Source organism: Schistosoma mansoni, chromosome 7 (genome assembly GCF_000237925.1).
Source record: "Schistosoma mansoni strain Puerto Rico chromosome 7, complete genome".
NCBI lineage: Eukaryota > Metazoa > Platyhelminthes > Trematoda > Strigeidida > Schistosomatidae > Schistosoma > Schistosoma mansoni.
Window position 1 is genome coordinate 1,642,129 of NC_031501.1, and position 16,257 is coordinate 1,658,385.

General features: G+C 34.3%; 1 protein-coding gene and 1 non-coding gene across 2 annotated transcripts in view; one reads left to right on the top strand and one right to left on the bottom strand.

Annotated features, from left to right (window-relative positions):
* Positions 1–16,257, top strand: part of Smp_127770 (putative ras GTP exchange factor) — a gene marked incomplete at both ends in the record, with an annotated part of 111,860 nt that overhangs the window by 64,170 nt on the left and 31,433 nt on the right. The window contains 4 exons of the mRNA XM_018798590.1: positions 3,868–3,950; positions 7,859–7,934; positions 9,668–9,876; positions 12,822–13,485. Coding sequence (XP_018653517.1) covers positions 3,868–3,950; positions 7,859–7,934; positions 9,668–9,876; positions 12,822–13,485 — 1,032 coding nt within the window. The remainder of the gene's footprint in view (positions 1–3,867; positions 3,951–7,858; positions 7,935–9,667; positions 9,877–12,821; positions 13,486–16,257) is intronic.
* Smp_tRNA_01248_Pseudo_TTG.1.1 lies at positions 7,611–7,679 on the bottom strand. The gene has a single exon. It is a non-coding gene (tRNA).

The window sequence follows — 16,257 nt, forward strand, 5'->3', positions numbered from 1 at the left end:
TGTTGATACTTAAGACTATAATTAACACGTCTTTGTTGGCTTATATGAATCTTGAGCATACTTTTTCGATGTCGCTTTTAGTTACATGTTCAAAAAATTATCTATAGTAAGTAACTTTTAATAACGCTTTGACATTTAAAGTAATAAACTCTAGGTTCGAATCTCAGTCAGAACACTGACATTTGAATTCAAGTATATCTCCAGAAAACAAGTCCCCAATAGAACGAAACTCACATCCTACATTTTACTGCTAGTCACAATGCTTATATATTAATAACCTATAGTTTGAGGTTAAAATCAGTAACAGCTATTGTTCTTAATTGAATCCTCACACGAAGATTTTATTAAGTTTTGATTTCAGAAACAGATTTAAAATTGACTAATCACTAATCCATGATCAAAATCATGTGTGCCTGGTTATTTAGTGCGGATCATATGTTAATGAAGTTATAATATGGTCACTAGCCGAAGTAAATCAATATCGCATGCACTATCAAGTAGTTGAAAGTAGTCGGAAGTAAACCAAACTTAAATTACATGCTAGTTAGCATTACCTGGTGGTCACGTTGTGACTTGATCAATAAAATTTTGGCCAGCACTAAAAGACTAGACAAACATAATATTCTGGTGTGGGTTACTTATATTCACATAAGTAGTAGTATTTAAGAATGGTCGAGCATTGAATGTATTTCAGTAGAAGATCGATAAGGAAAGAACGGGGAAGAAGCGCAGTGGTATTAAAATGCAGAACAACAATAATCGGACACAATGAACTGATAATTGCAGAAAGAAACAGTCAGATTGAGACGTTTGATTGATAGTTTGCAATTTGATAATTTACTATATAGTTCTCATATTTTACTGAGATATTCTGTAATTGTGTGCTCAAACATATTCGATTGCCCCCACTCGTCTTCTTGTTCACTGAAATATTAGTAAGTAAATCGATCTTACTGAAAATCAGTCACTATGTAACTACCACACTGGTAACGTTATAGAGAATGAAACTGATTGACATGGGTCTGAATCCCTTAGGAAACATTAATTCCTTCAAGAATGTATGTATGTCTTGCCCACCGGTGCTAATATTTCATGTAGGGTTTTAATGTTGAGTACCTATAACCTACGTACAGCATCTTAACACAATGTACATGATATTTATTCACTTAACCTGGTGACTGTAATCAGACATTCTTCGATAGAATTTTATTAGTACTAAAAGTCTATGATAAGAGGCTTGACGATCGATTAGATTGTTTATTCGTTCGACAACTATATATGTATATATGCATATTTCTGTCTGTGTTTACAATGTCTTTAATACATATAATAATTTTTGTCTCTAACCCATAGCTCACTGAAACCTAGCGACTATAAATATTATTATTATTATTATTGTTTCCATGTCGTTTTTTTATTTTGGTGACTGATCGATTGATTATTTCCTGGTCGACTTGATTTATTTTTTTTTTGATACATACCCAAATTCAATTGTGGTAAACTTCATATTTGAATCTGTAGACAATAATAATAATAATAATAATACCAGACTAAACAACTATGTTTCCAATCAGTTAATTTTATTTTTAAATTATTGAGTGGATATTATTAATTTTTAGATCTGCTTTTGCAAATAAAAGTTTTTTTCCAAAAAATAGTAAATAAGTAAATAAATAAGAGAGAGAAGGGGTTTTGTGGAGATTTAGTATTTTCATAGTTGAAAGCGTGAGTCAATGGAAGCTAGACTGGTAGGTCCTGGGTTTAAATCTCGCGAGGCGAGGTCACGGATGAGCACTGCTGAGGAGTCCCATAATAGGACGAAACGGCCTTAAAACAGTGCTTCCAGGTTTTCCATGGTGGTCTAGCTTCAATTGAGTCATGCTTTCAACTATGAAAATAAGAGAGAAACATTTTCGAACGAAGAAAGTATTATAATTATCGGTATGGGGATTGTAGACTTTTGCTGAGATTATGAATAGATTTAAGTTGGATTTAAGCTGGAAGTACTAGACAGTTGTTTCGTCCTAGTATGGGACTTCTCAGCAGTACGCATCCACAAGAACACCACACAAGTTTGGACCCAGGGGATTTGGTCTAGTGATTTGACGTTCGATTTCTAGACCACTGGGACACGATCTAATAATATACATGCCCAGCTTAAATCAATATGCGATATTACATACCCATCTACCGTGTATGAGGTGAATATCTTCCTTAGACTCGACACAACTGAACTCCAATCATCACGGCTTCTTATTAGAAATCTGGAAATTTCCTCTTGAAGTTATGAACTGATGAGTACATGATAGTTATCAGTTTGGGGATTGTCGAGATTGTTGAACAAAAATAAAGATGTTTGCTTTATGATATGATACGTTCAGTTTCTTCTCATACGATACGTACTATGTAGGAAGACCTCAAATGGTCTAGTTTTGTTGTTTATTGTTGAAGAAAACTATAGTTCTGACGAGCATGAAAGCCCTCATATTACCCCAGTAACCTAATATCTTGGTTAATTTCACTGTACATAGTCCACTATCTTCGTTGCATATCTCGTAGTCATAGTTGTGGCTGATATAAATACTGTTGTTGTATTATAATTTCCACTTTTTGGGATTTCATGCTTCTCCTGAATTCCTTTCTTTTCTCTTCATTCGCTTAGTAGATTATTATTGTTAAAATGGTCTGGGGATAAGGTATTATGCTCTTTAGAATGCATCAAACTTTCCAAACATCTATTATTTGAAATAATCATAAGTCATCGCAAATTATAACATAAATATACTAATGAGTTTTTCTAATCTGATATATTAATATACAAAGAATTTTTTAAAATTATAAGAGTATGGGTTTGTATGGTTCTGTTGTCTATACTTGCGATTAGATTCATAGTTGAAAGCATGAGTCAGTTGAAGCTAGACCACCATGGAAAACCTGGAAGCACTGCTTTAAGGCCGTTTAGTCCTATTATGGGACTCCTCAGCAGTGCTCATCCACGATCCCGCCTCGCGATATTCGAACCCAGGACCTACCAGTCTCGCGCCGGAGCACTTAACCTATATACCACTGAGCCGGCATCCGATAGTGTTTATGTCCCACAATAGGACGAAACAGCCTTATTGCAGTGCTTCCAGGTTTTCCTTGGTGGTCTAGCTTCAACTGACTCATGCTTTCAACTATGAAAGTTAATAATAAAAAGGTAATAATTAAATAAAATTTGTCCAAATAATATATCACTCTTGATGTACATCAGATAACGTTAAGTTGCTGTAATATATTGAAATTAGTTTGATTAAGCCTACGATAGTTTCTAATTATAAATAATGGGGATTCTACTAATGTGAATTCGATAATACAAGAAATTATTCACACAACTCAATGATGATCCTCTAACAATGAGATCGAAGGAGAAGATAGGAGTTCATAAAAGAAATTTAATATTCAACAAAGATAAAATCATAGTAGAACAACTTGATATATGGCACCATGAGGTGACCTTGAGATAAGAGAAAATTAGAAGGTGGTAACAACCAATTACACGAAAGCGAAGGTCAGGTGGAAGTACAAATTTCAAAAAAAGTGTACTCGGAGGTTTGATTATAAGGAAAAGCTAACATCTACCAACAAAAAGAATAGATAATGAAAGGTCTTTCTGGTATTTGTCTAAATGAATGCAAATATTAAAAGAAATCATTTGTATCCATCCAGTATCCTCTCCTATGTTACCATTTCAATACATAGTGTTCTGAGAATGACCACAGAATTCGACTCTGAATTGTAGTAATATCATATTGTTGTTTTTAAAAAAAAAATTATAATCGTTATTTTATCTTTTTTTTATCATTACAATAAATACTCCATCTTCAGTGTATTGAACAATTGCATTATGGGGATATTTTAAATTCAGCTCAATCGGATGTTTCCTCTGTAGCGATGCCTCAGTCTATTCGGTAAATATATTTAGTCAGTATTATTATTATTGATATTATTACTATTATTTTCATCTTGTAGTGTTTGTTTGATGTTTAAGACTGAGATTAATCAGTCTCTTAGTGGCATACGTGTATCCTGTATGGATTCCATCGATATTGACCTAAGTCACAATCACTAAAAACAAAGAAGGATGGTGGCTAGCTGTGGAATTCAGGACGCGTGTTTCGTTCTATGTGGGACTCGTCAATTGGATGTACCTACATCCCAGAGTTATTGCTATCTTTAACATTAATATGTTTATCAGTCGGTTTTTTGAACTTCAATCTATAGTGAATGTATAATCTACTAACGACCTTCGGGAGGCTTCGAAATGACCTTCAGAGAGTAAACTCAATTTCCAGTAAATCAGAATTCGGGAGATACAAATCAATAATATTTAACATAAGGTATCCGGAAATTTTCTGCTCATCCATTAAATCGACGGAAAAGTCCTAGGAAACACTTGATATTGAACATTCAACATGGATCCTCTGCTAATTCACAGACACGTATCCTATCTCAAAATTTTATGTGTTACATTTTCGATCCGTCTCCCAATAATATACAGGAGAGGATTTTTCTCTATCTAGGCTAAGGCCTTGGCACGACAGGTTAACCAGTTCAACCTTGAGGCTAGTAATGCCTGAGTTTAAATTATGACTAAATGGCTTTGAGGCAGAGATGAAAAGTATTCTATCACTTGATCGGTTAACAAGTGAGAGAGAGAGAAGACCAGTCGACTGAAACCTTACTCGATTTATTCTTGATTCTGATTTATGTAAAAAGACGGATAAATGGATGATCAACACGATCACAACGCACAAACAATCAGAAAAACACAATTATGTTCACACTAATCATTGGGGTAGAAAGATGAGGTACAATTGGTTACGTTTAAATTACAATAATTTTGCTTTGAAAAAGGTTGTGGCAGTGAATCATGGATCAAATAAAAGCGTGTGTTTTATAGAATAAACCAAGGATAAAACTAAGTATTGGTATTTTACAAACTTTGAAGTCGGTGAAATAATGCTCTCAAAAATAGCTTCGGTTGTTCGTCATGGCCTCTTTATGTGTGTATTCACATCATTATGTTATTGTATTCTGGATTTTATACAAAATTTCATTGGTCTCTATCTCAAGACAGTATAGTATACATTCACTCAATTCAGTAAAGTACACAAACTAGGTGATGTAATTCACAGATTAAGTGGGGATATGATACAAATTAGAACAGTAATTAATAATTTTTGACACAACTTACTATCCTGCCTAAAAACGATTTAATTCAAGATAAAAAATATGGTAATTTGGTAGTGCAATAACATGACATCTCATCAACAAATCTAAATTTCATCAGTGTTTTACACATCGGTTATCATAAATCTTTTGAAATATCCATTTATGTCGAGTGGTTGTGATGGTGTAGATCATTGTTATCTCAGAAGAAAACAGATTGATTGTGTTTCTTAGTTTGTATTATATTAGGTCCTGTTTAATAGAGCCGTAATGACCGGAAACTAGTTTTATAAACTTTCTCTAGTCCGATTATATATTAGTTCACCCGTATTTCTAGTGGGGTCGATGGCCTTCTGTTTACCAACTGACATATTGACCAGTGAACAACCAAGACGTTAACACTTGTCAGCCCCTGGACTTCTTTTAACCCAGTGGCCAATCAGAAGACGAAAGTGAAAAGATCAAATCTCTTTTGTAATCAGTTCAATCATGACTCGTAACTCATACAATAATATACTGGAGATGTCTGACCACACAGCAACATAATTACAAAATTATAATGTGTACATGAAGTAGTCATAAGTGATACAAGACCTGAGTAATACTGGAATAGTTAATAAATGACAAATCTGGAGCAATGAGACATGCGACAACGATTTATAACCCAAACGAAAGCTTAGAAATGAGAAAATACAAGAATACAACAGTCCTACGGTCTACCAATAACACAATAAAAATATAAATAATAATCTTATGTATGGTAGTCTTTAAAGTTATGCCTCGGCACTATTTACTCCATTATATCACTTATAACGATGGTAAATACAGATTTTTCACTAAGAATACATTATTCGAAAACTCAATAATCTTCACAACTCCATATTGATTAATTAAATAATGAAATATAAAAGTATCATGAATGAATTTTGTTGTGTATTGGTCACAGATTTATCGCAGATGGGGTATTATTTAGAAATAGGAAGCATCGCATAACTTTCAAATCCAAGCAATGGACTCCTCAGCGGCTTCAAAAAGACTACAATTTGTGGACGAACCAATCAGATTTAAGATAACAGGTCTTGGATTTTGGCAAAACACTCATCCATACATTTGGCTAAATAGCGTTTTGGCATTAAAACTGATGTCAGTTCGTGATGAAAACCTTAAATCTAATTTTTAGCCCTAATCATCAACTGTAAATCATAATTCTAATTCCTTACACTGGTTTATAACCTTCATTTAGTCCTAGTTAGTAGGTAGACATTCCCAAGGTCCCTCAAAGGTTGTCCATAAATTATGGTCTCACCGCTGTTTCGATTAATGACCAAAGAAGAGACGGAATTCAGAACTTTCAGGTCTAGGGACATGAACCAAGCCACTAGAACGCTGAGCTGGCATTCCATTTTACACATTCTCAACCTTAATTTTTAGCATATTACAACGAGTAACCAGTCCCTTTGATAATGACCTTTTCATTACGAACATACATAAACAATCCCAGTAACAACTTATACTAAGATCTTTGCGAAATCATCTCAACTTAAGTTTTTGATGCTACCCCTCCCCGTATCTAAGGTCAATCTATGATAGATACAATTTTAAAGTATAAAAGAAATCTGGAAATTGTTTTAGTATAATATATTCAAAATGAATCAATTAAAACGGATATGTAATTTTGGGAATCCAAAATTTTGTTTTAATGAGTTACTACCGGAAATTAAATCATACTCAACTTAATTATTATTATTTTCATTTTATTATTTATTATTCATGTAATTATGGTTAATATTATTGATTGTTTACAAATTAATTAATATATTTGTGATATCCCAACGCGATCACTGATCGGAATAATTATACACGTGATGTGAATGTGTACATGAATGATGCGAATGGTCCACCAGAGTGCTTAGTACCTATGTGGTTGCGCCACAGGATTGAGCTGTACTATTCAGATTGTAGCGTTGAAACTTATACAGTGTCTGGTTCTCCTATGGGGTGAGATTGAGCTGTACTGCTTGGGTTGCCGCGTGAAAGTCTGGATGGTGTCTGGTTCTCCTGAAAACCGATGCAAGATTATCCTGGCCGATAAGGGTTAATTATATAACTGTGAACAAACTGGTTGATCCTTCCAGTAGTCATATGCTTGTTTCAGAGATTAATCTTTGCATGTCTAAGTACATACCTTAGAACGGTGAAACCCGTGAATGAATTGGGATATTACAAATATATTAATTTATTTATAACAATCTACTCAATGCTCAATTGATTCAAAATTATCAAAACTTGGTAACTGATTAAGCAAAGATGGATAGTGGCTAGCAATGGAATCCAGGACGCGCGTCTCATCCAATTTGAGACTCGTCAGCCAGATGTACCTGCATCTCAGAGTTGATGTTCACTCTGGGACTCGAACCCGATACCTTTCGCTTCAAACGCCATCGCGTTATCCACTCGGCCACTGAGTCCTGATAGTCACTTGCTTGTACGATGCCAATTAGAGACTGACCAGTTGCAGTCCTAACACATCAATGGGAAGATTCAAACAAACAATACTAAATGAATTTGGTAACTGATTGTTTACATTTTAAAAAATAAAACTAAACTACTTATTTTGTTTTATTATTATTATTATTATTATTTTTAGATCGGATCCAAAATTGTTTAAAGATGATGTAGATATTAAATTTAGTCATACATTGAATTCATGTAAAGTACCACAGGTGAGTAAAATTATGGCATTTTACTATTTTCTTTCTTTTGTTGAATCATACTGAGTTAATTAATTGGTTGACATAATTTCTTTGATGTTCTAGAATTTGTTCTGAGACTAGAATTTGCAGATAACCTTTGAGTGATGTCAAAGTGACTTTGAGAAAACTAACGTACCAACTAACGTTCTGATGTAGGCTATAGATTAGTGTAAGGAATAAACATAAGTATTTAGTTAGAAGTTAGGGTTTTCATCACGAATTGACATTGGTACATATGTCAAAATGTTATTTCCATAGTTGAAATCATGAGTAAATTGAAGCTAGACCACCATGGAAAACCTGGAAGCACTGGACGGCCGTTTCGTCCTATTATGGGACTCTTATTTGACTATGTAGATGAATGTGTTTCATGCCAAAATTCAAGACCACCTTGAATCCCATAAATTGTGGTCTAGGCGACTTTATTCATTTTTATGATGTACTACTTTATTTTATTTAGTAGTTGAGATTGTTTCGGAATTGTTTTAGAGGCTGTGACTGGTATTAAGAATAATTAGTTCCTTTTTTAAATATTTTTTCATTGAGGAAAGAAGAGGAGGAGATGATCTAGAAACTATGTTGTATTTGGGTAACACATTTTAAGTAAATATAGTATCTTTACAATAAACCATTAATCCCAACTATTGATAATTGTATTTGAGGTTTGTCTGTTACTTACTTGATAGAAACTCTTTGACATAACACATTGACGACTTCAAACGAAATCGAACCTAGGTATTATGGCTTGAGCCACCTAGTCAGCATCATATGTTGACTCGTCAATCAGAAAATCCTAATACTAATTTGGCTAACTTCGCATCTACTACTTCCTCAATAACCTAGTATCCCTAAATTGACAAATTACACGCTTGATCAACACTATTGATCCTCAGACGAAAGCCAAGTTCCTATTGGTCAATTGTTTGTAAACCCCTCTCTACACCAATCAGCCTCTACCTTTATTATATTTCCAATAGTCATGGTGTATACACAGAAACAATAGATCGCATTATATTATAAAATGAAAAATCACAAATATACATAGACGGGCCAAAAGTGGCTGTGAATAACTGATTGGCAATGAGTAGTATAACAGTAGTCAACGTATTAACCGGATGCTTATGACAACTTGGATATATATTCTTAATAATTGAGTTATTCAGTAATTATATAACTAGATAATAACAATAAATCAGCAAACCGGTCCCAACTTTTAGTATTCCTTGCATTATAACACTAGTGCACCGCTTACAAACTACTGATTCCGGATTCAGTTGTCAATATTTTCAACTGTAGTCAAGTTTTAGGGATTGTTCACTTAGTCGGATCAATGATCTGTTGAATCCTTTTATACAGAGTTCGATTTATGCCTATGAGATCGTTAGCCTTTGTTTAACCAAAGTGCTCACTAAGTGTGTTGATGCCTATTGGCCTATTCAGATAAATTCTTTCTCAAACTACTCACTCAAAACATGGGTTCTCATTGGAACTGAGGATTGGATCTCCGATGGTAAAGTAGATACTCACTTCTGAGTAGTCCCATATTAGAATGAAAGAGCTGTCTAGTACTTCCTTGTTTTCAATGGTTGTCTAACTAAAATCAGTCCATAGTATAGACTTAATGATTTTATACTATTTATGATAATTTATTGTTTTAAGTCTTTTTCCTGTTAAATAATTTCTTATCTTTTCTTTAATGTCAGATTCGTTATGCAACAGTTAGTCGTTTACTTGATCGATTAACTGATGCCAGATTCTTATCAATAGACTTTTTGAATACTTTTCTACTTACCTACCGTGTATTTACCACTGGTCTGTCGGTGATATGGGCATTAAATCAAGTTCTAGCAAATCCGGATGTAGAAAATGGTGGCAATACACCACATTCTAATCAAAATCAATCATTTACATAGTGAGTGTTTACTACTTCTCGTTTTTGCCATGTGACTTTTAAAAACTTGTTACGAGATATTATTCTTAAATAACTTGGGGGTAATTCTGAATTATGAAACAATTAGGAGATTCTCCGAGTATTGTATAGTATCTACATGGACTACACAGACTTGGAACCTAATAAAAATGTCCTTTAGCGAATGTAATTTTCCCGACTGGAGAGAGAGAATTCTGAAAAGTCAAAGCTAAGCCAGAGCAAGTCTGTTTATGCAGTAACAACTATGACCTGGGTACACCACAAATGCAACAAACTACAAAGAAAAAGTAAGTGATCAGATAACAGCAAAGGTTAGTGGGATAATATGAAATTCAAAAAGCTATCGAGGTCTTCCTTTGACCTCAAACTATTATTTTTCCATGAAATAGAAGAAAGCCAGGAAATTTAAGATTTCCCATCAGATATGCAGCATTATAGGTGAAAATTCAAACAGGAAGCTTCAATTCTATCAAAACTGCAGATTTACCGAGTTATTGAGTGATTATGAACATGAAATGTAGGTCCAGGTGTTTCCACTCATTAATATCAACCATTTAAAATGAAACACAATGAATAATGATGTTTAGACTACCGGTTACATTGATCAGTTTGATTGACAATTGCTGTGAGGTTTGATGACTAAATCACACATGACACTAGTGTTTACTCTTCACCTTCAAACGGTTATAATTTCATTATGATCAATTCATGTAGTGAGAAACTGGAATTTAAAAAAATCTTAGGTTTGTTGCTTTCTATAATTTACATCGCGTAATGAATTTAGTTATACAAACATTAAAACCTTAGGAATGTTGAACAATTCTTTAGCAGTACACATCTACATCTTCTCGAGGAACCAGGCTCACAACCTTCAGGTCTTCCGGTGTGCTCTCAACCATTAGACCACCGAGTTGAAATGAAATGATTTATAAATCTATATGCTGTTAATCCATGATGTTTTACAATCATCTTCCAACGCTTTTGGTAGTGCATGACACTCGAAATGGTTGAACTTCATTGATCACAGTTTCTTTCTTAATCAAGTCTCATGATTTTATATACTCTTCAGTCCTATTCAGAAATTTATTCACTATCCATATTACCAATCATATTGGTGAAAATAAAACGTTGAACTGATGATAATGCTTGTAAAGCTGCTTAATATCAGATGTTATTTCTATTCAGATTGAAATGAAGCACCATTACTTTCAACAGTCCCATTATGTTAATTTCTAAGCCATGACAACTGGAGCATAACCATTTCGGCTGTGAAACATTTATTCATCATAGGGAATGGATGAAAGTTATGCAATATCGTAAATTGATTGAAGTTAGACATTGACATTGTCAGATGCCAGCTCATTATCCTAGAAGTTAAGCATTTATGAGGTAGATAGAAGGTCATGGGTTTGATCCATGTACGTGAGGTCGTGGTTGGGCACTTGTGAGGAGTCCGATACTAAAATGACGAGACCATCAGATGATCCCAGGTTTTAAGCTGTAGTTTAACTCAGATCCGTTTAACGTTTTTAACTATGAAAATTCCTGTCATAACAATGAATAATAGTGGGGTCATTTTGATTAAATTAACCACACTTTTTTATGTTCATCTTTATTTTTTTTAAAGAGCAACCTACTCATGAGAGAACGAGATTATAAATTTTCAAGATTTTCACATCACTACTATTTTAGAGACTCCTTCAAAGCACTAAGTGATCACTACTATGACTAGTACTAGGCACGAATGGTAAATTGCTTAATGAGCTAGTGAATCTTTATTGATTGAGGTGGTTGGGAAAAGTATTACGTATGCCTAATGGTTGCCTACCTGAACGTGCAATGTTCATTGATGTAGTAGTAGGCTGAAAAATGTAGGGGTAACCAAAGGAAAATGTAGTCACTGGTTGATGAATGAAGTCATATTTGTGGATGCAGACTACTCATATGATGTTCTCGTGATTATTGTAACCACCGGTTAGAGACATTAGCTCAGAATCTCTTTCAGTGTCACAAATACAATCATTCTTTCCTGTCGAATTACATTGTCTATGAGTGATTATTTCTACTATTATTGACGTGTTTACTACTTGTGCTACTATACCATTTGTCTTGACAATTTCATCTCACTGTGTTGATGTATTGTAACAACTTAACCTGATGTATATATGCATCAAACCCTACATTGTCTATAGCTAAGTGACTGTTCAGTCATTTTATACTCTGCATTCACTTATCGCGGCTTCTCTCAAATAAATTCAATGCTTTAAGATTGAGAATAACATTTTTATTCAATATCATTAGTATCAAATGATTAGTTTCACCTTAATTAACATGTTTAGATGAAAGACAACGTATTAGAAAATGTATACAAAGGTTTGAATAATTTCTTCTGGTTAGCGTTTTTTTAGCGAATTGGTTTTCTATGAGATGGGATCGCTAATCACATGCCCAACCCTCCTCCTTTACCCGGGCTTGGGACCGGCAGTAGCCCCCGGAGGAGCTACAGGCGGAGAAGAGGAAGATCAAAGAACACATTACGCCGAGAAATAGAGACAGACATGAGAAGAATGAACAAAAACTGGATAGAACTAGAAAGGAAGGCTCAGGACAGAGTGGGTTGGAGAATGCTGGTTGGCGGCCTATGCTCCATTGGGAGTAACAGATTCGGAAAACTTTCTGACAAACACTGAGAAATATTAACATTAATTTCGATCAATCGACTCTGTTGTTAAGTTCTTCGACAAATCCGGGAATAGATTTATTTATGTCCTAACTTAGGCTGATCATTTTACAATGCATCAATTATTATAAATTAAAGAGTTTATTTTCTAATTAGTTCCTCTGTTCATTTGTTGATTATACAATATGTATGCTAAATAACAACAGTGTGATGCATCCTTTGTCCTTTGTTTTAAATCTATCTTAAGCTCTCATTTTGAAAATTCTGAACAACGTGATCGATTGTATACAGCTAGACCATCAGAAGTTTCACTAACTATAAATCGTTTACCAGTTTTAGAAGAATCTGCACATAGTATCACTGATGATATATCATCAAGTCTAAATTCTATATCACAAACAGAAGGTCGATTAGAAACGAATAATAGTAGTATGATAAATAGTATATCCAATGAACTTATGACAACTTTATCATTGAATAAAGAAGATTCATCGATAAACACTGAAACTCCTCTGAATTCATTTATATTACCAACAACAATGAATTGTACAAATAATAATGTATCAATGAAATTGCCAAAAAAATTAATACCACGTCCATTATCTACCTCAGAAACAGTAAAATATTGTTCACCTTCTATAACATCAAATCAAGATTATAATACCCCGAATGTAATGAGTCAATCAGTAATCAATGAAAGTCATAGTTTATCATCATCACCATTATCATATAATAAACAATCTAATAAACAGATTATGAGTAGAAGTTTTCAATCATCTACAATTGTTACAATTCCAATTCAGACAACATCTACAACGATGTTAATTCCTCGTTCACCTGTATATAGTAAATTTGTTGATTTAAGAGATGATCCACCGTTGGAATTACCTATTCTACCAGATTTGAAAACAGTGAGTTATGCTGATTGGTTTTTTTACTAAATAAAGTGAGTTGATCACTTATATTTAAAGTTTAATCAACCGAGGGTAGATCGGTAGATGAGGAGATCTCGGTGAGGATTCAAAAAACTCTCTTGACATTTACCAACTTATGTCAGTTGTAGTTTAAGAGAGATACTAATCTGTCAACCAAGAGGCGATTATACTGCATAGAGATTTAATCTGTATTACTGTATGGTGGTGAAGCGTGGCCTATAAAAGTAGATGTACATAGACTAGAAGTATTTAAATTATAATTCTTGTCAATCAACTCTTTTACTTCATCTATTATTTAATAGGATATATTTAATCTATTTCCATCAGTTTGGAACCACTGTGTTAGTTTCATACGTGTAGAGGTAGCTGACATTTTAATCTTATTTATTTATTGAAACACATAAATATTGGTACAAATGGGCACCAGATATATATGCGCTACACAAATCTCATTTGATTTGTGTGAGGGCTGTAATACTGCTAGGATGCACAAACAGAAGCAGGTGGTTTACTTAGGGGGCCACACCTGTAGCATTCGACCTAAGGATCTGATTCACAAGGTAGTGGAGCATCGTGAGGAGATGCAGTCCCATGGTAGCCGGTGACCAGCGATTGGTTCATACGCCATTTGTTCCCTTAGGATACTGGAGCCCATGTACACCATTGGTTTGGAATCAGGGTTTTCCAACTCCCCTAGGTGAACTCTCCGTGTCCACCAACCCGGTCAGAGCACCGTACATTCGCTTTTCGTCCTCTCAATTTCGTAAACAACAGTAATGCTATGAGAAGGCATTGAGTAGGATTTCCCTGACAGAGGCTATATACGCGTAGCCATGTGAGAGTATTTGGAGGAGAGCGGACTCTCTTCACTCTCGACCGTACCAGGGCATTTGAGAAAAACTTCTTAAACTAACTGGTCAGAAAGCGAATGAACAGTCTAGGAATTGTTTAACTTTATTGAAGCTCGAAAAATAAAGAACATTAGTGACTAAACACTTGTATATAATTAAGTTGTCCATCTAAATTGGAACTGAATATAATTTATGATCTATGAATAATTTACATGATGAGTTGTTTTTCAGGATTTTTTGACTCAGTAGCATACAGGATAGATACCATTTTTACCACTGATAATCACGTTATATAGCAAATGAATCAATAATCAAAGTATGGATCAATGGATTCTAGCTCATCTAAAACCTGCAGTCCCAGTGTTCGAGCTCGTATAAACCCATAGTTGTTCAGCAATGAGAAATCTCTAACCTACCTTAGTTTTTAACTATTTCTTTGGATGCAATCAATTTGTAACGTAAACTAAAATGAAGTTAAAATATTCATTTTCTGTCTGAAACATTTAAAAGAAAGATTGGTTCAACGAAGAGCTCTCTTTTGAGAGAATTCATTTTCAAAGCTGTACAATCAGTCAGTCAGTCACAATGTAGAACTTCGTACGTACGTACATCATTTCGATTTGTCATACCACATTAGCACAGAGGTTCAGTTGTCGATTCAAATCTCATAGTGGTAGAAGTAGTAAAAGTATAAGCAGTAATCGGAAAGATTAGGGTTTGAAGATGTTATTGAAGGAGTATAATCCAATGAAATAAATTTGGAAAGATAAAAAAGACAGGGATATGAAGAATTCAGAAGATTAGAAATTGGGAGAACACCTTCGCCATTGCAAACGATCACAAATATATGCATATTTATTTTTCAGGATGATAATAATTACGATATTTACAATAATAGTGGTAATAAACTTCTGTTAAACATGGTAACAATGAGGTAGAATGAATAAAGGTATTGGAAACTTTTTTTAGTCAGGTTAGCTAATATTAGTTTTATTGTTTAAAACTTGAATCTTCATCATGAAGATAAATAGGGAAATTATAATCGCAGATGGATGGCTCAGCATGATAAGATAAAATGTTGAAATTGTGATAAATTATAATTAGGAGGATCATAGGGAACGTAAATAAACCGGTTGGGGGGTAGAAGGTCTATGGAGAAGATGGAAGGGGTAGCAGATGGTTCTAAAGGAATAAAAGTATGGAGAAAGACCATCGTAAAATAAGAAGTTGTACCAATTCCTTTCAGATACACAATCTTGGTTTTACCAGATGTATGGCTGTTGCTTCGGAGATGTTAATAAGATGCAATATAACTGCCTTTGGCAGTCTTCTACTTACCTTGTTGATAAGTTTGAACTCAGAGTCCGCCTTGATTAAGTAACCTGTGTTCTCAAAGTGTTCGATTATTGGACTTTTTATTGAGCCGTTTCCGCCTTCTTTTAGCCATTCAGGGTTATGTTCTTGAATTCTTTCGGATAAAGTACGCATTAAGCGACCTGGTAGATACCTATGTTTATTCTATCTCACTGTTACCATATTTAACAAAAGTTTATTACCACTATTATTATGAATATTGTAATTATTATCATCCTGAAAAATAAATATATATATTTGTCAGAGTTGAAAGAATGAGTCAATTGAAGATAGACCACCATGGTAAACCTGGAAGCACTGCTTTAAGGCCGTTTCGTCCTATTGTGGGAATCCTCGGCAGTGAGCATCCACGATCTCGCCTCACGAGATTCGAACCCAGGACCTACCCGTCTCACGCCAGAGCACTTAACCGATAGACCACTGAGCCGGCATCTGATTGTGTTAATGTCTAACTTCAACCAATCCACTGCTGAGGAATCCCGCAATAAGACGTAACGGCCGTCCAGTGGTTCCAGGTTTTCTT